Source organism: Leptodactylus fuscus, chromosome 1, assembly GCF_031893055.1.
Source record: "Leptodactylus fuscus isolate aLepFus1 chromosome 1, aLepFus1.hap2, whole genome shotgun sequence".
Classification (NCBI taxonomy): domain Eukaryota; kingdom Metazoa; phylum Chordata; class Amphibia; order Anura; family Leptodactylidae; genus Leptodactylus; species Leptodactylus fuscus.
Window position 1 is genome coordinate 193,618,164 of NC_134265.1, and position 17,254 is coordinate 193,635,417.

Genomic DNA, 17,254 nt, shown 5'->3' on the forward strand with positions numbered 1-17,254 from the left:
TGAGTCATCACAAACATGCAATCATACTGCAGGTAACAGCTCGCACTCCTAAATAACAGCAAACAATGCAGAATTACTAATGGCTGCAGCAATGAAAAAACAGTCCATCCGTTGGGGCCCAGTTGCTGTGGACGATGGCGTGCCTTTAGGAAAGGTTGGTACACTATAGACACAGCAGATCCTTTCTGCAATAATTCTATAAACTCTCTAACAGCAGTACAGTAAATTTCCAGCAAAGTTTACTTACTACCTCTTGCTGCGAATCTGTTGCCAGCCTGGAGTATCACTGGGGGCTGCAGCTTTCACATGAGAGGATCGTAATGGAGTATATGAGGCAGGAGTCTTCTTGGATGCAGCCCTGGGTATCTCCTAGGAGTCTGGTCAATCTGGACAGGTGGTGCCACTGTTGCTGGGATGCTGCTTCTTCCTTCAGAGTGAGCTGGTGAGTAGGCAGGACTGTCTATGTCCTGGGTTACCCAGTACCAAGCTATGTGCCCCCTGGCAGTTGTTGATTGAAGCCTTTTCTGCAGCCATGTGGCTTCCTTCTTTCTTTCCTGTGCAGACCTTTCCCATACTCCTCTGCTCAGCCAATCAGTCCCTTTCTCTGGTACACCTACCCCTGGAGAAAGAGCTGTAGGAAAAGGTAATCCACTGTCCCTCTGAATGAAATGGCTGATGTCTTCTGTAATGGGTCCTGGCTTGGCATTAAATGCAGCACCTGCTGTATGCAAAGTGATCCTTGCAGGGATTACAGTGGAAAACACACTTCATATGTCTTTCTTTCAACAATAGTTTTCTTCTTGCCACTCTTCCATAAAGGCCAGATTTGTGGCAACTTATAGTTGTCCTGTGGACAGATTCTCCTACCTGAGCTGTGGATTTCTGAAGCTTCTCCAGATTGACCATGGGCCTTTTGGCTGCTTCCCTGACCAGGGCTCTCCTTGCTCGATCTGTCAGTTTAGGTGGACGGCCATGTCTTGGTAGGTTTGCAGTTGTAGAATACTTTTTCCATTTTTAGATGATGGATTACACAGTGCCCCTTGCTGTTGTTTTGGATCTGTTTGCACTAATGTTTGCACCTTTTGTGGGTGCGCTGTCATGTCTTACTTATGTTTTGTTTGGTTCGCGATCTGCCACGCGCTCTCTTGCCTGTGTGTCCTGCATTTCCTGGTTTGTATTGATAGGGTAATAGGTTGTTATGGCGTCACTTAATGTTCTCTCCTGGAATGTGAGGGGGTTGGGTAGCCCACGTAAACGCTCCTCTGTTTTTTCCCTGATCAGGCAGTCTAATCCTCATATAGTATGTCTTCAGGAGACCCACTTGGTATCCGAGACTTCCCAGTGGTTGCAGAAGCCGTGGGTTCAATGGGCCACTCATTCTATGCACACCATTTTCTCCAGAGGGGTGTCCATTTTGGTGCATCGCAATCTCAGATGGGAGTTGGGGGTGGTTGAGTAAGACCTAGAGGGGCGGTATGTGTATGTCCAGGCTTGGAATGACTCGGCCTTATATGTGATATTAGGAGTGTATCTGCCCCCAGCGTCTGACCTGTCTGTACTGTCAGCGGCCCAATTTGTAGCCATATTCCCTGGGGCAATGGTGCTATGCCTGGGTGACTTTAACAGGGTGATGAATAATGCCTTGGACCGGTTTCATACTGGTTCGGATCCTCCGCCCTCCTCTCGTCCCACTCCCTTGGCCAGATTGGTCCAAGAGTTGGGATGGCTGGACTTGTGGAGGATTTTGTCTGCTGACTAGAGCTTTCTCCTTCCATTCTGCCCATAATCACGTCCTGTCACGTATAGATTATGCTTTTGGGAATGTGAAAACGTGTTCCCTTTTACACTCTGCATCATATTTACCTAGGGCGGTTTCAGACCATTCTCCCCTCTTCCTCACGTTGAATCATGGAGATATTGTTAGATCACATCGGACTTACCGCATACACCCCTTTTGGCTCAAGCTGTTTTTGCCCACTGACCGGATCCCTGATCAGTTGCAGACTTTTTTAGAGATCAACTCCCCTGGTATTCCCCCTTCTCTTTTGTGGGAGACTACTAAAGCTTACCTCAGAGGTTACATTAAATCCTCCATCTCCTATATTAAGCGGGAGTCCTTGTTGGAAACTAGTTTAGCGGCTCAATGTTCCTCCTTAGAGGCGGCTTATGTCGCCAACCCAACTGATGACACTAGATCCCGATAGCTCCATGCTGGTAGACAATATTTGCATGCCTTGCACGATAAAGCCCGTAGATCCCTTTTTTTTTTTGATAAGCAGAGATTTTTAGAACTGGGTAACCAATGGAGCAGTTTACTAGCGCACTTGGTGCATCAGAATATGGCTTCCCCTCCTATTCTTCGTGTGCGCTCGGCTACGGGCGACACTATTTCTAACAGCCGGGATATTCGTGACAGATTCCATCAATACTATAGTGAGTTGTATCGCTTCCAACTTAGGACTAGTGACCAGGAATTTTATGCGTACCGTGACTCCATCCCCTTTCCCACCTTTTCTGCCGAGCAGTGTGCTTTTTTGGACTCTTCTTTTACTTTAGAAGAGTTAACGGAGGCGCTGTCGGGTATGGCAATGAGGAAATCCCCGGGCCCGGAAGGCATTCCTGTGGAGGTTTACGGCCAGTATAAGGATGTCCTTCTTCCTATATTGCTTGAATGTTATAATTCAGCTTTTGAGGGCCGCAGTCTCCCGGTGTCCTTTTATGATGCTACTATTATCCTGTTACTTAAATCGGATAAGGACCCGCTGGACTGCGGCTCTTACAGGTTTATAAGTCTATTAAACATTGATTATAAACTCCTGGCCAAAATGTTAGCTAATAGGCTGGTGGTCCTTGATCTGGTCCACCCGGGCAAGTCCACGTCTGTCAATCTGAGACGTGTCCAGGTGGTGACCCAGATTGGTTTGGCCTGTTCAGAGGATTGGGCAATAGCTTCCTAGGATGCAACTAAGGCCTTCGACTTGGTCGAGTGGCCTTTTCTTTTGCACTCTCTACACCGATATGGCTTTGGTGACGGCTTCATTACATGGGTGTCCCTTCTGTACCATTCCCCTAGGGCGGCTTTGTGCATCAATGGCTCGCTGTCACCGTATTTTTCACTAGGTAGAGGCACGCGGCAAGGCTGTCCACTGTCATCGTTGCTGTTCGCTCTAGCTGTAGAACCCCTGGCCATACTTCTTAGGCGAGACCCTGTCTACCGGGGTATTCTCATTGGTTCCCGAGAGGGGAGAGTCGCGCTCTATGCCGACGATCTCCTCCTCTTCTTGACTAATCCCTCTGTAGCGTTGCATTGGGCCATGGAGCTTATAGATGTATTTGGTAATTACTCTGGCCTCCGCACTAATTGGTCTAAATCCTCTTATATGCTCATTAGCCGAGCTTCAGCGGCGGTGGGGGGCACCATGATGCTAGTCTACCCTCCGGAGGCCGAAACAGCTTGGTGGTACATCTCTCCCTGATCTGTTCCTTTATTACTTAGCTGGCCAGCTTCGTTTTCTCAAACCCTGGCTCTCCCCCGGATTGCTTCCGGGCCCCGAGGCCCACCTGGCTCACCATCTGCACTTGCGTAGCTTGTGGCCTGTGTTGGAACATCCCCGACTGTTTAGGGGCAGACTCTTGCCCCTTCACTCTTTGGCAGCGAAGGTCTGGAAGCAAGCCAGGAAAGTGTCTTCCTTCTCTGACGTCCCTGCAGAGACCCCACTATGGGACAACCCTGGTTTGCCCGATCTCCATAGATTGCCTGATGCCCAGTCCTGGTCCCGTTATGGTGTGTCCTTCCTATCAGATTTATACGAACAAGGTGTCTTTGTTACATTTGATTCCCTAATCTCCTCACGTGAAATCCCCCGCCATCAATTCTTTTTCCAAATACGGCATGCCCTTTCCTCCATATTCCCCGCTCAGCCATGTGCTATTTCTGAATACCCGCTTATTGGTGTACTCCGTTCCCAGTGTCCGAGGGGTCTGGTTTCCGTTCTTTATGAATATTTAATTTACGCAAAGGTCTCCTTGACCGAGGCCCCAGCCCTGGCACGCTGGCGCACCAATATCCCGGAGCTGACGGATGAGACATTTCAGGATGTTCTAGAATCTCCTTTGTACGTTTCACCCTCGGCTAATAATAAACTGATTCAAATATTTATTTTACATCAGTGTTACCTGACCCCGGCCCGTCTTTTTAAGAGGGGTCGTCTACCTGGCCCAAACTGCCTCAGGTGTCCGTGTCCTCAGGCGGACTTCTGGCACATGGTGTGGAGTTGCCCTGTTGTGCAGGCCTTCTGGAAAGGGGTGACGGACCTTCTGGCCGATGTTTTGGGCCGTCCTGTTCCACTCTCTCCCGAGGTCTGTCTGTTTGGAGTGCTTGATGAGGAGCTGTGGCAACATCTGTATTGCAAAATTGACAGGGATCTCTGGATTCCTGTAAGATTGCTAAGGTTCTTTTGGATTCCGTTAAATAGAACAAAGAAAAAGACAGGCCAGACACATACTATCAGGTTAACATAAATTTATTATGTAGATTAGCTAGGATTACTTACTGTCACAACCTCATCGATGCCGATCGGTTCCCATCGAGCCTTCAGTGACAGTTCCAATCGGTGGACTTTGATGATGCGGGCGTCCCCACACCCCCACCGAATGAGTGAACACTACTGGCTGATGTTTGCCATCGACTTTATATAACCTGTTGGCGGATTATTCCTGGACAGCACGCAATTCGCATATGCTAGTTGCGAGCTATTCATCACCTTTCTTGGAAATCCCTCCACAGAGTGGCCATCCCCATGGGAAGACTGCCAAGAAGGAGCCCACTGCTCTGAATAGAGGCGATAACAGCTGTGGCTCGATAGTATTTGCTGATGATATAATATAGTACTTGTTTACTCCATTTGAAGTTGCCTGACTTTGACCTCAGACAAAATGGCTTCCCCACGCTTACTTATGATTTTTCATTACAACATCACATCCAGATCTTCCTTCGAGAGAGTCTGTTTTATGCCAGGAAGGCCATTGCCCTCTGGTGTATGGCCTCGCAGTCTCCATCGGTATCTCAGTGGCGGAGACTGGTCAATTCAACCCTCCTGTTTAATCAAATTATAGATAAGGGTAGGGGCTGCCCCCAGAAATTCTTTAAGATTTGGGGAGCATGGTGTGCTTCTCCTGCTACCCAGTACTCTTTCCCCCCCCTCCATGCGCTCGGCGCTGGGTGCCTTTACACCTTGAGTAGGAGTTGTCGAATTGCTTTACTTCCTGCTGCATTTCCCTGTGTGTGTTCTGATGGTGGACCGCGGTGGGTAGATCTTTGTTTGGAATTTACTTTGTATTTTATTTTTGAATTTATTTGCCTGTATTTTCCTGATTGCATCGTCTGTTATGTTACCTCTCCTTCAATAAAACGAGTTTAAAAAATTAAGTGACTCCTGAAAGCAATTAATTGCATTGGGTTTATTTAGAGTAATTGGAGTACAGGGGATAAATCACACTTTTCAGATTTTTATTTGATTAACATTTTTAAAGCCATGTATCATTTTCCTTCCTATTCACAATTATCTGCTACTTTGTGTTGGTCTATCACTTAAAATCTCAACAAAATACATTTAAGTATAAGGTGATAAAATGTGAAAAAGTCCAAGGGGTGTGAATACTTTTGCAAGCCACTATATGCACGGAACATTTACTGAGTCATGAGCCAACCACTAGAGCTAGATAAAGAGAGCTGATCAGTAACCTAGTCAATGACCTATAAACATTAGGGAGGCAGAATGAGCAGTATCTGGCAAACAGGGATGGGATAGACAAGGCAATATAGATAAAGCATCATTTTCGTTCAATTTCACCATTATTTGCTACTTATGTTGGTCTATCACTTAAAATCTCAATAAAATGCATGTAAGTTTGTGGTTGTAAGGTGACAAAATGTGAAAAAGGGGTATGAATACTTTTGCAAGGTGCTGTATCTAGGTAAATATCAAATGCACACACAGGCATAAAATGAAGTCCAAAAAAACTGTATTATAGTTTTTTTGTTGCATTTGTATACATCAGTATGCCTTTTCTTCTATAGGCAATAGCACAGCCACTACAAGGCATCTAGTAAAACAATGGGGCATATTTATCAATAGAAGTCTGACCGTTTTCTTTCTACATTATGCCAAAATTTGTGTTGCATAGCACTTTCGACAAATTTATGAACAGTGAAAGATCAGAAAAATACAACTGATTTGACACTTGAAAAACTGTACACCTGAATATTCTATAAATAGTGTAATGACTGTAGTGTAAGTGTTCTATAATCTTTGCTATTTATGATTACGGTATGTATTTTCTCATCGCAGGTGATTAGTGAAAAACCAAAGGATAGTAAACATATCTTTTCTAGTCAAGACAAAAGACACATACCTAGCAGAGGTGCTAAGTTATTTACAAGACAGTCCATATCCGAAGAGGAATCTGTTCTAGAAGCCGTTACTGAGCCCAACAAAGATTCATTGTATGGAAGGGTTAAAACTTCTGAAGACTCTCGCTCTTCTGAGCACTACAGTCCGTCCTCTTCAGATGAATCCACTGTTAATTCTATTTATTCGGAGGATTTTGAAGAATCTGTGCTTACCGATACCAAACTTAGTTCAAAATCTGATTCATATTCATACTCTGAATCTATGTCAGCAAAAAAATCTGCCCTTTCCTCGAGTCATTCTGTAACTGCGTCCCACAAAGCAAGACAAAGGAGAAAAAGAGCTGGGAACATACAGAGAGTCACCGTAAAGGAAATTGCTGTGCAGACCAATGATGAGCGATTCATCTATCAGTGGCCACATGGTAAGTAACCTTTTATAGTGATAGACAGGTTAAAGGGGTTCTCCAGGAATAGTAAAATTCCTAAATGACTGACAAAAAAAATATGCTAAATGACTTTAATTAGGAAAAGAGAGTTGTTTACTTAAGGCAAGGTCTGGTACCTTGAGTCAATCCTGTTACCAGTCAGCAGGGACCAAAAGAAACTGTTAAATCATTTCTGCCGGCTGGGTATATACCCATGATGCTGTGTCCCCCAGTGAAATAAGGGAAGCTGAAGATGTGGCTGTGCCGGTGCCATGAGGAGAATATCAGCTGCAACACACAGATGACATGCTGGTCTGATGGCTGCAACTGGTGAAAACTTTGTTCATCGCCATTTACCCCTTTAGATGCCACCGTCAACAAAGATGGTGGCATCTAGGTGATCTCTTTGGAGTTAATTCCCTTTTTGCCCATCATGGAATAGTGATGCATTGTTATTGTGATGGGGGAGGGGGGATACTGAAGGTCTCAGATCACCAACATACGTAAATCTACAATCTTAAATAGTTATTTTTCACTTGGAAAACTAATAAACAGAAATTTCAGAATACTGTACAGGCAGTCATGTCCTCTAGTGCTCAAGTCCTTATTTAATATTACCTGTCTATTAAATAAAAAATACATAAAAAGTAGCCAGTTTTTGGTCATATTGCCTCCAAAAAATTATATATTACTAGCTTCTGCCCGCGGCTTCGTCTGCGGGTTGTTGTTGGTGATGAGCCATTTATAATTAGCCAAATGTGGTTGGTGGTGATCCGCCTGCGTCCGTGTATCAGCTCTGCTACATCTGTGCATATGTGCAGCAGCCCCAGCTGTATGCACCTCCGTATGGAGAGCAGAGCAAGCTGTGGTACCGCGCTGCCTCAGCTCTGCTCATCGGGCAATTTGGATCACAGGGGTTGTCTTGTCTGAGTGTTCTAGCAGCGTCTATGTTAGACACGGCTGAACGGCTGCTGCTGAAATTTGACACAGTATGTCAGACTCTGTGTCTGGTTAAAGAAAAACTGTTTCGCCGCAGAGCGCATAAAACGCTCACCGTTCAGGTTTCCATTTCCTGCCCAGTTTCGGGCAGGAAATGGAAACCTGAAAACGGAGACCCCGGGCGCAGATGTGAATGAGCCTTGATAATATCTCAGATTATGTTTTGGCTAGTTCTTAAATCTTTGCATCATATGAAGGCTGAGAATCTCAGTTTATTGATACCATTTTTCTCGGCAGTATAAAACCAAACATATCAGTATTTGAATGGACCACCCCTCTTTGGTAAATGCTTCATCTCTACAAGTGTACAGACAGTCTCTGGCATTGCTTAGTTAGATCTTTGCTTATAGGAACTTTACAGCCTGTTTTCTATTAAAAGGAAGTTTGATAGATTAATAAAATATATTATAAAAATGTTACCACAGCCACCCCCAACACAAAAGTCAATGAAATGGGGTTAAACTTTAATAAAAGTTATTTTGAAAAATAACGCAAAAACCTGGTTTAATAAATGTCATCTTCTGCTGATAAGTTCCTGCTAATAAGTGGCAATCACACTATAGCTCTTTATATATTGAACATGATACTGTGATATTTATTTGACTGTTGCTTTTCTGTTTACAGCAAGTATTGGCATTAACCACACTACTGCACATTTTATGGATCCAGTGTCAATGGTCAGTCACTTGGTGAACCCTGATCTAATTGAAGGTATGTTCTTATCATTGGGTTTTTACATATAGGATGTGACTGAACATTGCAGCTAACAACTAAAACCAAGGGGGCGTTCACACTACCATCGGTGTCTAATGCTAATGTCCGTGCAAAATTTTGCGCGGGCATTAGCATCGGACACTAGCTGTGTCCGTTGCATTTTGCATGATTTTAAATGGGACACCCCATGCAGTATCCTTTACTGTCCGTGCCTGTCCTTGAGTGTCCGTTCACAAAGATGTCCGACTTTTCAAGCGGACAGCAAAACCCTACATGTAGGCTGGGCCGTGTTTCTGCGCAGGCACATTTTCATTATTATCATCTCACGGAGTTTCCTACGTTCCAAGGTATGTGCAAGGAATTGTATGGCGTTCACAATTGTTATCAGGTAGTGAACTGAAAAAGACATAAAACAAGTGTTACGCCACTGGTGACACATCTCCGGCCTATCACAAGCTCTAGTCTTGTATCCTTGCATGAAATGGCCTTATAAAACCCATTTAACCCACGTATGCTGTAAAACCTTATACTTCTTTTTCAGGAACATTAGTGGAAACATTAACTGTTCAGCCATCATCTTTGTCATTGCCTGATTTCTATATTATTCTAAATGTTACTTGATTTAAAGAGATTCTACCACTAAAACACATTTTTTTCTAGGTAGCACGTCGGAATAGCCTTTAGAAAGACTATTCGTCTCCTACCTTTAGAAGTGCTCTCCGCCGCGCCGTTCGTTCAAAATACCGGTTTGTACCGGTATGCTAATGAGTTCTCTCGCAGCAATGGGGGCGTCCCCCATCGCAGGAGCAGCGATGGGGGCGTCCCCATTGCAGCTCGAAAACCGACCGCAGCGCCGCCTCTATGTTCTTCTGTATCCTCCCCTTGCTTCTTCAGCGTCCTGTCGGAGGCCTGCGCAGTACGCTCTGTTCGGCGAAGATTGCCGAACGTACTGCGCATGTGCGAAATTGCGGCCCCAGCCATAGTGCGGGCACTGCAATTTCGCGCAAGCGCAGTACGTTCGGCAATCTTCGCCGAACAGAGCGTACTGCGCAGGCCTCCGACAGACGCTGAAGAAGCAAGGGGAGGATACAGAAGAACATAGAGGCGGCGCTGCGGTCGGTTTTCGAGCTGCAATGGGGGACGCCCCCATCGCTGCGAGAGAACTCATTAGCATACCGGTACAAACCGGTATTTTGAACGAACGGTGTGGCGGAGAGCACTTCCACAGGTAGGAGACGAATAGCCTTTCTAAAGGCTATTCCGACGTGTTAACTAGAAAAAAATGTGTTTTAGTGGTAGAATCCCTTTAAGCTTGAGCCTATAAAATACATGTAAATCATATGCAGATAATGCTTATGTTTTTTTTTTTTGTTTATACCCATTCCATCAGCTTTGACCACATACAGTCCAATGGCCCTGGCACTGAATGATATGATAAAGCAGCAGCTGTTCCTCACACGTTCATTTGTCGACATGGCTCAACAGCTATATCTTTCTACTGTGAAGTCCTTAGAGAATGAACCTTATTGCTATACCACACTGGAGAATATTAAGGCGGTAAGCTTTATAGATTTTGTTTTATGTCTTTTTTGAACTTTCTTTATTGCTTCAGTTTATATAAAATAAAAATGAAGCAACGATGCAAGAGTCTCGATTATAAAAAGTGCCCCAGAATCCAAGGCAGTATTATTTGTCTCCATGGTTAGACTACAGGGCCTGTGTATGGTCTGTTTCTGCAGTCATGTATGATGGTTTTCCATATCCCCTCTTTCTACTGTCCATTACGGGGTTTTACAGGCAATTTTTTTTTAAATCTCTGTAAGAGCTATTAATGGGTTAATAAATGCAATCATATACCTTTAGCAGTATTTTGAGTGATTTCTGGTTGTCTCTGGGAGCTCTTGGTATCTTCTGCATTTGTCTACTTTGGTTCAGCTTCCTGCTATGTAACTTCCTCACTAACCCCTCTCACCTCACTCCCCCCTCTCACCTCACTCCCCCCTCTCACCTCACTCCCCCCTTCCCTCCCATACACCTCCTCCCTCCCTCCCATACACCCCCTCCCTATCTCTCTTGCTATCCCACACACTACTAGCCCTTCCCTACCTACTCAGCCTAACCCCCGACTCCAATATATACTCGCCTATCTTCCTTCCAGACTTCCTCCTACGGGACGGCTCCTCCCTCTTTTCTGATTCTGCCTACGCACGCTTTTGTCCCAGCGCTGTTGTGTGCTCTGCAGCTGATGATCCACCTCTACTGCACAGGCATGGGACCTGCTGCAAGAGTAGCACTGGGACAGTAGTATGCACTTGAAGTCAGAAAAGAGAGTAGTCCTATAGGATGAAGTCTGGAAGGAAGATATGTAAGTATGATGGAGTGGGTGGGGGAGGAGGAGTAATAGTGATGTTCCGTTTCCAAAATCGGGGAAAGAGATTGTCACCGGATAACCAGCAAATGTCCCTGGGGCGGTCACATGACTGTCCAAGGGATATGGGTAAATATACATTTTTGATTGTTATTTAGAAAGTAGGTGAGGGTGTATAGATTAGTGTAGGGATTAGCTTTTATCCCAGACCATCCCTTTAAGTATTTTCCCAGCACATGATGTTATATTACTAGGATATGCCTCATTATGATGTATGGGGATCCAACTTATGTAAATCCTACTAGTTCTGAGAATGAAAATGTAGAAACCCCGTCAGCTGTTTCCTTGCACAGTGGTGTTTCTGGCCACCAGCTTCAGTATGGCTTTAAGTGATAAACTTTGAAGGGGCCATGTGCTACAATAGCATTGTCATCTTTTCATTTCTATTCAAGTGGAATTGCCCTTTTAACAAGAGAAGGGGATAGTGGGAATGAAGTAATTGACTGCAGGGTCAGGCCACACACACAGGTCTGATGGATCTGAAGAGACTTTGCACACTCTAGACATGGATTTTAATGGAAGAGATGGGATAATGCAGCTTATTGTTGTTAACACTGTTGGTTAGACGACGTTCATCTGACCTACAAATTATCCTGTAGAGTCTTGTGGGGTATAGATGATGGTGGGATGGGGGGGGGGAGACTTTTAAATGGAGCAACACTGACCTGATACTAATGTAATACTGCTGTTAGCTACTGGACTTCTGCAGTGTAGGCAATTGTCTAAGTTGTAGCACAGATTTTTTTTTTTTTCTCTTTTTAAAGTACTTTAAGGCCAGGCCCCACGCAACGTAAATGCCATGGTTTGGCTGCAGCAGATGCACCGCCATAAAAACATTTTTCTGCAATGTGGATGAGATTTGCCAGAATCCCATCCACTTTGCAGTTACTAAGCGGAGTGAAAACACTGCAATTTCCAAATCCGGCGCAGTTTTGGAAATCGAAGCATGCCAATTATAGCTACAGAGACGGTGGCAGTTTTCTTATATGTATAATGTAAGTAGAAAGTCTGCAGTGGAAACAGCTGAAGTTTTTCACGCAGCAAAAAATCCAAAAAGCGTTGCCGCCTTGGTCTTTCCCGCACTACTTTTTTTTTTTTTACTTCAGTCCACTACGTGGGGGCCTTAGCCAAAAGTGGTTTTCCCAGAAACAATATTTCTCACCCATGCACATGACCAACCATAAATGTGTGATGTGTATGAATCTGACAGAAATGGCACATTAGACTTCTCTTTCATTTCCAGAGAAAAGATTGTACAAGTAGTTAGACGACCTTTCCTGTGAATAGTATAGTTTGAGAAAACCTACTGACCTGTACATGAGCCTAGTATTAGCATCTTGACCCTATTAAGCAGCACATCCTGATCCTGCTTTAACATTTACTTCAATTTTCTTTTCTCATTTAGGTTAGTCATCAGTAGATGGCTCTTAAATGGAAGCAGAAGCGAGAGAGGGATCGAGTGGATCTCATTCTTTGTATTGAGACCAGGACCAGTGACAATGTAACTGTATGCACAGAAGGTATACTGCTGCAGAGCCCTGAAACTGTCTGACAGAAAGATTGTCTGTTGTCCAAAGCAAACCCTTCGCATTGCAGCTTCATTTTCCAATAGCAGAGCTCTAGTGAACTAAAGTCTTTTCATTTTGGTAGGTTCATAAATCTCCCGCATATATGGACCGTCATGTTCTATTGTATAAAGTAATAAAATGTAATAGCATAGCAAATATTCTGCTGAGTGGTCTTAGAAGCAAAGACCGGCTTATGTCTTCTGCAAAGGCACAAAACCAAAAGTGTAAAAAAATAAAAAGCCTTCCCTATTAAACTTACAGTAATAAACTGTGTAAATGTATTGTGGTGTCATCTGAAGACTTGAAAAGGTATTTTGGCAAAAGCAAGTGTATCGCCCACCATATGGATAGGTGATTACTGCTAGATAAGTGAAGGTCTGATCTCCACCATTGCCAGAACTGGAAAACTGGCATCTCTTGTTCCGTGTTCCCCGCAGCTGCAAGACCACAGCTAAGAGTTGTTGAATGGAGCAGTGGATACATGTTAACTTGTTATTACTAGAATACCCCTTTAACTACAGTGCATGTGAGGGGTAGCAAGTAGCAGTTAGGAGCAACTACGAAACCATACTGTTTGTAAATGAGGAAAGCATTGCACTCTGTACCAGTAAAGGTTAGTGCTTTACCCTCTTTCTGAAGTCCAAGTCAGATGGAAGTAAGGGCAGTAGCCGATAAGGGATTTCAGCTGGGTACTGTTTGGAGGTGCTATTCTTTGACCTAGGCAGACACTTCAGTGACTATAATAGTCTAAGGGTCGGTTCACACTAACTTATGTGTTCCGCCCGCAAGTAGTCCACATGAGAAACCCCCCCCCGGACAGAATACAAGCGCAACTGCAAGCGCTGTGCAGTTAAAGTGCACAGACCCCATAGACTATAATGTGGTCCGTGTGCTTGCCAAGCACAAATCATTCGTCTGGGCAGTGCGCTGCAAGCACATGGACCCCGGGGTCCATGCGATTTAACTGCACAGCGATTGCACTCCGTCCCAGGGGGTCCTCATTCGGACGGAACCGGGCATAAGTCTGAACCTGAATATTGTAAAATACTGCAGTTAACCTCTTAAGGACACAGCCAAAAGTGTGTTAAGGACCAGGCTTCATTTTTCAAAACTGACATGTCAATTTATTATATGGCAAGAACTTTGAGACACTTTAACTTTCACAAGTGATTTTGAGATTGTAATATTTTTGTATTTATTTCTAAAATAAAAAATAGGAAATTTGGAAAATAAAAATCAAAATTGTGAAATGCTCTGCTTCTCAGACAGATAGTCATAGCATGCAAATACATGAATAAATATCATCTCCCATGTCTCTGCTTTATATTGGCATCATCTATTAATCATCTTTTAATTTATTTTGGATGTTACAAGGCTTTCAAATGTAGCAGTGATCTTCCAGATATACAAGAAAATTTCCCAAACTCATTTTTTAGGGACCACTTCAGTTCTGAAAGGGATTATAGAGGCATATAAATTAGAAACCCCTAAAAAATTAGCCTATGTTCAAAACTGCACCCCTCAAATAATTCAAAACAGCATTTGGGAAGTTTAACCCTTTAAGCATTTCACAAGAATTAGAACAATATGGAGGTAAAATCTAGACATATAATTTTAGGGAAAATCCCTTTATTTAGCCCTAAAATTAACACATCCTCAAAAGGTTAAAAGATGAAGATGCATCTGACAGTTTATGCAATTTCTCCCAAGCACAGAAATACCCCACATGTGGTGCAAACTGATGTTTGGCCACACGGACTGGAAGGAGCGACACTGGACATTTGAAAAGCAGATTTTGCTGGAATAGTTTTCAGGTGCCATGTCTCATTTGCAAAGCCTAGAAGACCAATAATACATTGGAAACCCTCCAAAAGTGACCCCATTTTGGAAACTACACCCCTGAATGAATTCATCAAGGGGTATAGTGAGTATTTTGACCCCACAGCTGTTTCACAGATTTTACTAGCATTAGGATGTATAAAAATTACTAAAACGTCACTTTATCTCCAAAATTTTCATTTTCACAAGGTATTAAAGGAGAAAAAGCCCTCCCACAGTTTGTTAAACAATTTCTACTGAACACGGCAATACCCCATATGTGGCCATACTCTGCTGTATGGGTATATGATGGGACTCCGAATGGAAAGAGAGCTATTTTGCTTTTGGAGGGTAGATAGTGCTGGTATAGTTTTCAGGTGCCATGTCTCATTTGTAAAGCCCCTAAAATACCAATACAAACCCTTCAAAAGTGACCCCATTTTAGAAACCACACCCCTCATATGAGCTTTCAATAAAGTGGATTACTCTCAAAAAAGAAGCACAGACATCCTCTATCAAGTGGAGTTTAATTCCTTGCTATTACTATTTTTTTATCGCCTGGATTGTGCAGTCCTGACGCTGGCAGGCCCTGCAGCTATGATATTGGTGTAACGTGTTTGTAAAGTGGTTGTGACTACTCACAACCATACCAGGTGAGGGGGCAATCTTAACATTGTGTGCTGTTCCAGTTGCCACTGTCAGTTACCAGTTGTCACTAATTGCCATCTCTGTTTTCCCTTCGAGTGCCCGTTGTTGCATTTCTCACATTGTGAGGTGCACCCAGCTTTTCTCACTATCACACCTATATTACATTTTTATTTACAGTATCACGCTCTGTGCCGCTCGGCGGTTGTTGTTTGTTTTTTTTGTCAGGCCCCAATGCAGTTTTTAATTCTTGCTGTCAATATACAAGAGAAAGGTCCCTCCTTCGCAAATATGTCCTTGTCAAAAAGGAACCTTTCCTTTTGGCAAAGTGATTATTGGATTGGGAACGGAATCTTGCTCCTCCCGGATGTGACGTAAGGAGCTTCTGCTTCCTGCCCATATCAGATGGATTCCCCCTGCCTGGACAACTTGACTCTTGGCTGAAGCTATGCAGAGGAGGAGGAAGTCACACTGTCCATCCGGCATGGGCCATTGGCACAATGTTGGAATATGCAGCCTGCAGCACGGGTCAACCTGTCCATCACAACAGCCCTTACAACAGGGTGAATATGAAGGGGATGGGGGGGGATGCACAAGTGTCGCTGCTCCAATTGGGGGACTTGAGCTGCAGGATACCCACATAGACCTGTCTAGACCCTGGTCGTCATATGTTTGGTCCTGAGGTCCTAACATATCTAAGCTTAAATGGAAGCTCTCATGATCTCTGTCCTCCAAGGACAGGAAACCACACTGAAGCCAAGAGGTCCTGAAAGATTTAAAGGGTTTCAAAATGTGTTGACGCAACATAGCTGGAAGGAATTAAACTAGACTGCTACAATATTGCTGGTGAGCTATACCATTATATGACCAAACTGTCTAAGTTATCGCTGAACAAAAGTGTGTCCAAATCCATAGTTTATTTTACAAAATAAATTGGAAGAGAAGGGAAGTTCACATAAAAATAAAGCGCTGCGGTCATACTTACCTGTAGCACAAATACACTTTTCCATAACAAAAACCAGCACAAAATAAGACCCTCTTACAAGGCAAAACAGTAGTAAATGGAACTAATACTTTTGTCAGGAGATACCGCAGGGTCGGGGTCCTTGAGATTGTGCAGCTTAAGGTATATCTGCTATGGAGCTAAAAATGTAATCAAGTTGCAAAAGTCACATTATATGAACCTACTGCTGGTGACAAAACTGGTGAGCATCCTGGAATATCAGTCATGGCCATGATACACACCTATTTGCTATCTGAAACCAGGATCAGAAAAACAGCTAGTAGTTCCCAATTCACTCTTTTGTGATCATCACACATAGGTAACCTTGATTTAAATCTTAGAAGAAGAAAAATCCCTGTGCAAGGGGAATAGTAACTAGAATTGGAGTCTATTGAGCAGCACAAAAGCCATCTTGGAGATTACTTTAGATGAATATAATAGTCTGCCCCCAGTCTGTATTTCCAAATATACGGTTTGCTGCAACTATTCAGGATGAGACAGAGATGTCCTTTAATGTGTGCTTCATCACTCTTGGGCTGGAGGATCCTGGCCCTCACGCTTTACTGGAATACAAAGAAGAAAATTACACCACTTTTCTTACTGCATGATCTGTTTCTAAGCAAGGTTATTCCAGAGAAACACTATATCCAAGATTAATTATCTAACCCCCCCCCACACACACACCCAAATGAAATGTGGCAATCCTGGTCTCCAAAAATACAACAATGCTCTATTTTTACTTACTTTCATCTCTGGCTTTCATGCGTGCTATGAAAGAATAACTTTTGTTCCTACGATAATTTTCATAAGGGTCATCTAGGGAAACTCCGACACCCTTATATTGGTCCCACTTGTCACGTACATCACCACCTTTAATTGGGTCTTGAATCCCCTGTTCATTGGCACCTAAGCCTCCAGCTCCGCTCCATCCTACATAAAAGAAACAAAAACCCACGAAATATAAAAGCTTTCTGGCTCACAAATACTACACACCATGGATTCCTTAAAGGGGCTCTACCATTGGCAAAAGTCATTTTTATCTAATCACATCCTTGCATGGCCTTTAGAAAGGCTATTCTACACCTACTTTTTGTATGTAAATTGCCTCAGTAGTGATTGAATAAGTCCGCCTTTATTCATATGTAGAGATGAGCGAACACTATTCGAAACAGCCATTTCGAATAGCACGCTATCATAGAAATGAATGGAAGCGGCCAGCATGCAGACTTTGCCGGCAGCTTA

The 17,254-nt window shown here is 43.6% G+C and overlaps 2 protein-coding genes across 6 annotated transcripts in view; one reads left to right on the forward strand and one right to left on the reverse strand.

The window, feature by feature from the left end:
- The window catches only part of C1H19orf44 (chromosome 1 C19orf44 homolog), a 29,737-nt gene extending 16,611 nt beyond the window's left edge, over positions 1-13,126 (forward strand). For both annotated transcript variants that reach the window (XM_075280809.1, XM_075280799.1), the window contains exons 7-10: positions 6,351-6,834; positions 8,461-8,547; positions 9,941-10,107; positions 12,384-13,126. In XM_075280809.1, the coding sequence (XP_075136910.1) occupies positions 6,351-6,834; positions 8,461-8,547; positions 9,941-10,107; positions 12,384-12,398 (753 nt within the window). In that variant the 3' untranslated portion in view covers positions 12,399-13,126. The remainder of the gene's footprint in view (positions 1-6,350; positions 6,835-8,460; positions 8,548-9,940; positions 10,108-12,383) is intronic.
- A 730-nt stretch (positions 13,127-13,856) lies between these two features.
- CHERP (calcium homeostasis endoplasmic reticulum protein) overlaps positions 13,857-17,254 on the reverse strand; it is a 28,822-nt gene continuing 25,424 nt past the window's right edge. For 3 of the 4 annotated variants that reach the window (XM_075281150.1, XM_075281134.1, XM_075281125.1), the window contains exons 17-18: positions 16,757-16,942; positions 13,857-16,575 (exon numbers count right to left, since the gene is read on the reverse strand). In XM_075281150.1, coding sequence (XP_075137251.1) covers positions 16,538-16,575; positions 16,757-16,942 — 224 coding nt within the window. In that variant the 3' untranslated portion in view covers positions 13,857-16,537. Of the gene's footprint in view, positions 16,576-16,748; positions 16,943-17,254 lie in introns of those variants that run through there. The other variant, XM_075281142.1, reaches the window with a different exon arrangement.